General features: G+C 42.2%; 1 protein-coding gene across 1 annotated transcript; it reads left to right on the plus strand.

Annotated features, from left to right (window-relative positions):
- The first annotated feature begins 505 nt into the window (after window positions 1-505).
- Window positions 506-1,950, plus strand: LOC139708714 (dopamine receptor 1-like). Its single transcript, XM_071620648.1, has one exon. It carries the CDS (start codon window positions 506-508, stop codon window positions 1,883-1,885), a length of 1,380 nt encoding a protein of 459 aa, XP_071476749.1. The 3' UTR covers window positions 1,886-1,950.
- Window positions 1,951-7,395: the final 5,445 nt, after the last annotated feature.

The following is a 7,395-nucleotide window of genomic DNA, read 5'->3' on the forward strand; positions in this document are numbered from 1 at the left end:
TCTTGTTTTTATACATATTTGACGTTTAATGTTTTTAATTGCTTTCATTGAGACTCAGGTGAGTTGGCTTACTAATGCTTCACAGTGCTCTGCGACGAGGGGTGCTACAGTTATTAGCTTGTGAGAGATAGACTTTTCATGGGTTCTTGAAATTGTGCGTGTAGAATCTGATCATCCTAAGAACTTGCCGTAACCTTGGAAGAGATGTGGAGGGTTTGTCGATCCATTAGAGATAGTGTTTCGAGGTAAATATCGTGTGTCTCATTTTACAGTGACATTTACTTATCCTTCTTGTTGTTTCCGATTTGTTTCAGCCCTCTGCGGCACAGTGCGACCAGCACCGTCCGTCGATGTTCGTGGATTTAGTGCGGAAATACGCCCTGGTCTCCTGTTTGTGATCCAAACACTGAACTTCAGCGGCGCTGTGCAAACGAAAGGTCACCGCGTTTTTCTTTCGTGTAGGAGTGTTTGACGAGACGCTCTCATGCAGCGTGAGACTTCGGCAATGGTGGCGTCCCCTCAGACCTACACGGCTGTCGATGACCTATCCGAGCTGGTCTTCGAGCCCTCGTCAGCGCCTGCGTCCGCTGACCAGGACAGGGGTTATACTGTCCTGGAGATGGTTCTGATTGGAATCGTCCTCGCGCTTATCATTGTCACTTCCATCTTCGGCAACATCCTGGTGTGCGTTGCCGTTGCGACGGAAGATAAACTTCGGCGAACCGGCAATCTCTTCATTGTGTCGCTGGCCATGGCTGACCTCCTCGTCTCTTTCCTCGTCATGCCCTTCGCCATGTTCAACGATCTGATGGGCCGGTGGGTATTCAGTCATCGCTTCTGCAACGTGTGGATCTCGTTCGACATTATGTTCAGCACGGCTTCCATTCTCAACCTCTGCTCTATCAGCGTTGACCGCTACATCCACATCAAGATGCCTTTCAAGTACTACCACTGGATGACGAAGAAGATGGTAATCGGGATGATTCTCTCCGTGTGGGGTATGTCGGCACTGATTTCATTCATTCCAATCCATCTCGGCTGGCACAAGGATGCCGGGGATACCTCTGCCTCATTCCAGCCCTCCACGCACCTGTTTCCTCTCACTGGCAACCACTCAAATTTCAGCCAGCATGACAACGAGACGTTTCGCTCCAGTGCAATCATACCCCCGTATAATCGACCCCCAGACGCGGAGCTCGCGGAATCTGTCGATGCGGACGACGAGGAGGAGTTCATTTGTGCTCTTAGTCTGAATGCCACATACGCCGTCCTGTCCTCACTGATTAGCTTCATAATCCCGTGTCTGATTATGATCAGTATCTACGCTTGCATCTTCAAGGCAGTGAGGGAGCGCATGCGGAACGCCCGCTTGGGTCGGCTGGGCAGCAGCAAGAACCACCACCCTGACACGCAGTACCATTGCAACAGCCAGGCCGCAACGGACCACAAGGCGGCCATCACGCTGGGCATCATCATGGGCGTGTTCCTCATGTGTTGGCTGCCTTTCTTCATCTATAACATCGTACTTCCGCTGTGCGCAACCTGTGTGTTCAGCGACCTCGCGTTCAAAATACTCACGTGGCTGGGCTACTTTAACTCCTGTCTTAACCCCGTCATTTACAGCATCTTCAATCGCGATTTCAGACAAGCGTTCAAAAACATTCTCTTTTATAGACTCACCGGCTTTCTCTGCTCTTGTCTTGGGAGTCACAGACCCCACAAACGACGAACACATCACACGAGTATAACAAAAAGAACGAGACCATCGGATTTCAATGGCAGGGTAAGATTCGATCCCGCGACTGTTGGCTTAAAGTCGCACAAAAAGACCAACACCAGTGACGCATCGCTAGAAACGATTCGCGAAAAGATCTCGCCAACATGATACATGAAAACTATGTGACCGTCTGCAGTCTATCCTTTCATTTCTTTCTTTGGTGAAATTTTGTTGACATTGTACATTTTTGTCTTTTTATATGAAAATTTATCAGAGTTTGTAATTATCCTTCGAAAGCACTTTTACATAAAGAGATGTAAAGATTTCTTGTATATAAAGAATCAGATGTACGTATTGATATTATTAGGATGGAAACTTGTGCATTCAGTGAGATGTTCTACAGTAACCTTGCCAAAGTACAGGTAATTATAGCATATTCCCTTGTTTACGTCACGCTTTTGTATCTTTGGGTATAAAGATTCGCACTCTGGGTTGAATTTGTCAGGCACCCTTCCAAATTTGCCAGAATATGGAAATATCCTTGGAAACTGATGGCATCATAGCAAGAGTTGAACAGTGGGGTGTCAGTCATAATCCACTATAAGCTAGAATGTCCGACGTGCAATGGAGACTATTATTATTATTCCGCACTGCTTGTGCAGTGAATCACGTAATGCTTCTGCTGTAACAATTTCTCCTTACCCGAACAGATATTTATCGAGGCACCATCTACCCAAGCCCAATAGTACGGCTAGTTCAAGTTCAAGTTCGAGCTGATTTATTATACCGTGTGGTTGTTGTTGGGTTTTTTTTTTTTAGTGTAAGCTAACCTATGAACATCATCTTCAGTACAAATCGTCACTCATAACCTAATCTTTATAATGTTCGCTACCGGTTACGTTACAGTTTTATATCTACCCGTTGAACTAAAATACCAAGAGTTCATTATTCTTTTTAAACATACCACTAGGAATAAAGAGAATTTTTGTTGTATGTTTGGTGAAATCAATTTCAAAGCGCTCTTTCTCTTTCCCTCGATCTAGGTATCAACTTGCCTCTATGTGGCACATGTCTGATTCTGCCTTAATGTAGCCTAGTATACAATTCTTTTACTTCATTTCATCTTATTTCCAACAGCACAAAATATTAACATACCACAGAAAACACGATTACATACACATTTCAGAAGCTATGAACATTATGCATGAGGATGTGCTTCTTTGCAGCAACGATAATTTGTTAAATGGTCTGTGGCAGTTGGCTGTCATCTGAAGGAGATTGCTGAATAACACACTTCATGACCATATGTCTTCATTTTAATAACAAAAAGAAATTAACTACATCATTCACCCTCACACTAAAAAGATAACAACAACAACAACAGCAACAACAAAATCCGGTGTAAACGTTTCTTGAAAGTGGTGGATATTGTGCGCTAAAATACGGAAAGATTGTCTCTCATCTTCTTGTCTGGTACACTTCAAGCATTTCACAAATCATTTCTTTTTTTTTTTTTTTTACTTAACTCTTCTAGAATAAAACAACTGTAAGTTAAAGTATAGCACCAATACAGCAAGTACCGGAATAAATTCGCATGCCATTCTTACCGACGCGGGTGACGAATTCTTTGCAAAATGCATGAAAATATGAAATCATGAAGTATGGAATTCATTGTAAAGCTGGCTAAAGTGCTGTTTTGTCCTACTGACATTTTTTTTTCTTTGATACAATTCACTCGATCCTTACTCTGAGCAAGCAAGAATCAATGTGCTGAGAATACTGACATGCCATCTTGAAAATGACATTGCGCGTTTGGCAACCAGAATATATTGTCTTCTTGAATTACATCGAAATAAGCACAAATTAAAGTTTTATCACAGTCCTTGTTTTTATCTTCTTTTTTTTTTGGGGGGGGGGGGTATGAGGATGCTATGGTCGGATGGGCTGGTTGGGATGAGATTGGACACAACCGGTACGAAGAGATTCGTGACACGTGAGGCTGTCGGTGATGGAACCTTGATGGAACATTCTCGAAATTAGAATGGATGCGCGGCTGTAAATTGCTAAGCATGAATTCTGGTACCCAACGGCGAGACAAGCCGCGGGTCATTTTGATGCAAGGCTGGCATGGAAGGAGTCTTACTGTTCTCGTATCCTGTTTTAAGACAGCGCTTGAATCAAACGAGAGAACCCCCTCCCCCGTCAGATTTAGGTCCCCCTTCGTTTCCACTTGGAGTCAACGAAGGACCAAATTACTCGTGAGACCGGCTGTGATTACGGCGCACTGTTGCATGTCACACATGGAACACACAAGACAGTGTGGTACGTGTATATTGCACATTAACATTCTACTGACGTCATTCATTTTATAGTTCCCTATGGTGTTTCTTCTTCTTCTTCTTCTTCTTCTTCTTCTTTTTCTTCTTCTTTTCTTTTGATAAAACTATGTGAATTTGATATTCTAAGTTTCTTTTACAATTGAAATCCACGTTCGGAGTATCTCACTAAGAAAGAAGAGATGATACGGTGTCTTGGATTATCATTCCACAGCGCTCTGACGAGCACCATTGCTTCTATCATTTTTCCACTCAGTTTCTTCGGGTGTAAAACAATTCCAGTTTTATGAACATGCACATTGTACCCAACGATAAGGGAATGTTTCCTTATATAAATATCGCGTCCATTATATTCTCCCCTCTTCTGACACCCAATATTTTACCCGCATGGTGCTTTATACATGACTCAGCACTTGAAGCTCAGGATAATAATATGACTTTAAAACAAACTACTATAAACATTTCCTTGATTATAATATGAGTTCATATCACAACGGATCGTTTTCTCACTGGGTAACAAAAGGTCGAATACATGAATAAACTGAAATTTATGATGTGCTCAAGAGATTCATGTGAAATGAGCAATTCAGAACCACATGATCCGTCCGCATGCTATTGTTCTCAAAGATATCGAATTCTTGCTTTACAGTAACATAAAACGACTTGAGATTAGAATGTATTTATTGTTGCTTATAGGGTTACTTTTGTTACATGACACTTTAATCGATGGTACATTTCCGTCGATTATCACTTCTGGCTTTTGAATATGGGAAGACCAAACCATTGGCGTTTCTATTTTCTTGTCATCAGTAGATACGTAAAATATTTAAATCTTCCTACACAGTGATACGCATTTTGAGTTTTGCGATTGGGATGTCCCAGCTACCTTTCCCTCATTCTTCTACGTTGTGCCTTTGTGTGCTTAATTTCCCCTTATATGCTGCTAGAAATAGAAACTCATTGAAACAGGAAAACTATTTTTCTGCTGTTACATGTATTTCACTTCCCAAGTACACTCTCTGGAGAAAAGAATTCAGCCTTGTGGTAGACAGCAAGTTTCCCAAGAATGATGTGGAAACAAGATATTTACGTCCAGAAATCGATGTGGGTTTTTTTTAAAGAGCCATAACCATTTCCTTTGAGAGTAGAAATCGATGTCAAAATCTGTCTTTGTCCGTACGTTAATTGTTTGAAAATGGACATAACCATCATTTTCAGCAATGTTAATAAGTCATCAGATCTGTTGGATGGCGACATGGCGATATTTTTAGCCATGCGTCAATTGAATGTAGAAGTCTACTGGGTAGAAGATTCTTAGAGCTGTTGCAATATGATAGTGAAGAATAAACGTCGGCATGATCATCTCCACCGTGAAAAGGTATCGCTTTTCTAATCATTCCCTGGGCCCGCGAAGTGATGTGATTACAAACGGCTAAACCGCAAGACAGGTTAAGAATCCCCGCTTGTCATAACGCTGTAACAGATATCCTGTTGTAAGCTCTGACGACACGAAATATAGGATTTCTTACATTGATTGAAAGACGAGGCACCCTGAAAGAAGAAAAAAAAAGAAGATTACAAGCCGAATTATCTCGTGATACTATGATTATCACTTACTCTGCAGCGACATCAATAACACTCTTTCCTCTACCCCACCCCCCCCCCCCTTTATCCCCCTTCTCTCTCTTTGTCGCTGAAGGGCTTGTCTGTTGAACTTGATGCATCATCAGACCGGAAACAGAAGTTGATATTAAAGTCTGTATATACTGTGAACGATGGCGGAGCACTTGGCGAAATGGAGAAAATAAGCGCTATATACTTGCAACATTTCAGAAATAAGTGTGCGCAAGGAGCGGGGAGGGTGTTTGGAGGGGTGGGGGGGGGGGGGGAGGGGTTAGGTCCTGCTGATAGCAAACACCCCATTATGAGACATGATTCTAGACTTTATCGAGTATAGTCACACACATACGGCATGCATAAATATTGTTGTTGCTTTGTTAAAGTTTATTCTCAAATCTGGCGACAAATCTTGTACACAGGGATATCTTTGGTGTCCAGCAGTTTCGTAACAGCTGTTATTAGAGTGAAGCTAACAGCACAGTAGAGAGTCACTAGACTACTTGATTTTGAAGAAAAAAAAAAGTAAACAATCTGTTTATGTTCAAGCGATCTGTTGAAATCCCTTTTTCGCGACAATGCACTATGGGATATTTTAACCACGGTACAATGTATTTAGATACCGCAATGTCTTCGACCTCGTGAAATATCTCGTAATCGAGCAGAATGAATCGTATTCGACCTTCCCTTGCATGAAACACGGCGTCCATGCGTGCTGGACCGAAAGCAACATAATGTTACTCCCACACAACCTGACGGGCGATTCCGTACTGCAATGTTCCCCCCCCCCCCACACACACACACACACGCTCAGTCGTGCCATGCAGCTGCATGGTCTTTTCTTACCTGGCAAAAACAAAACAAAACAAAAACAAAGACAAAAAAAATCAAACAAAACAAAACCAGATGTCTTTCCAAAAAGGTAGCGTCATTGTTTCTTTCCAAAAGAGTAGCGTCATGGCGTCTTTATACGTCCAACGATCGTGTCCATTAACTAAAAGCCTAGTCGTCCGATATTCTTCGACCATGATAAAGTTATTAATAACTAACGGTGATGATGGTAATAGTAATAACAATTGAAATAATGATACTAATAGCTATTACAACGACATTGCAATTAATATTTTAGTCATTATCGTCATTTCATATCACCATTATCACGAAAATGGTGACAAAACTGATACGATTGCCAAGCAACCAGTGAAATCAACAACTTTCTCGGATTGCTTCCCAACCTGGAGACAGAAAATCGTGCAATCTGGCCTTACCAATGGCCATTGATATAAAAAAAAAGAAAAAAAAAAAAGCTAGCGATACCCGAATGGAATGTGACGTGAACTTGTGAAGTGTATATTTCTCATTTGTCACTGCCGATGGAGCGGAAAAGACAGGCGGGGACGGGATTAATTAGTCTGGTCGCGGGAGCATTCTCCGCTGGGAAGGTAAAGCGAGATCTGGGAGGTGTTTAATTCTACCTCTGGAGTGAGAGATGTGGGACGTACTCATTAGCCTCATTCCCAGAGAAATTGCCGTGTCTTGCATTTCATAACCATGAAGATGAGGCTTTTCTTGGGCGTGAAGCGCGTCACAATTCATTGACTGCCTATCTGTCTGCAGCTCATTTTTTCTGTCCTCCTAGGTCCGTCTTTCTGTTTGTCACGTTACATTTCGTCACACAAACATTCTCGCCTCCTTCCCACCTTATATCTACCTCGCCTTTCCTCC

This window comes from Diadema antillarum, unplaced genomic scaffold, assembly GCF_040938485.1.
Source record: "Diadema antillarum isolate AM-2024a unplaced genomic scaffold, OU_Dant_1.0 seq00001370_RagTag, whole genome shotgun sequence".
Lineage (NCBI taxonomy): Eukaryota > Metazoa > Echinodermata > Echinoidea > Diadematoida > Diadematidae > Diadema > Diadema antillarum.

What these genes read in the sequence shown, in the direction of transcription:
- LOC139708714 (XM_071620648.1), top strand. Translation starts at nt 506, where the DNA reads ATGGTGGCGTCCCCTCAGACCTACACGGCTGTCGATGACCTATCCGAG.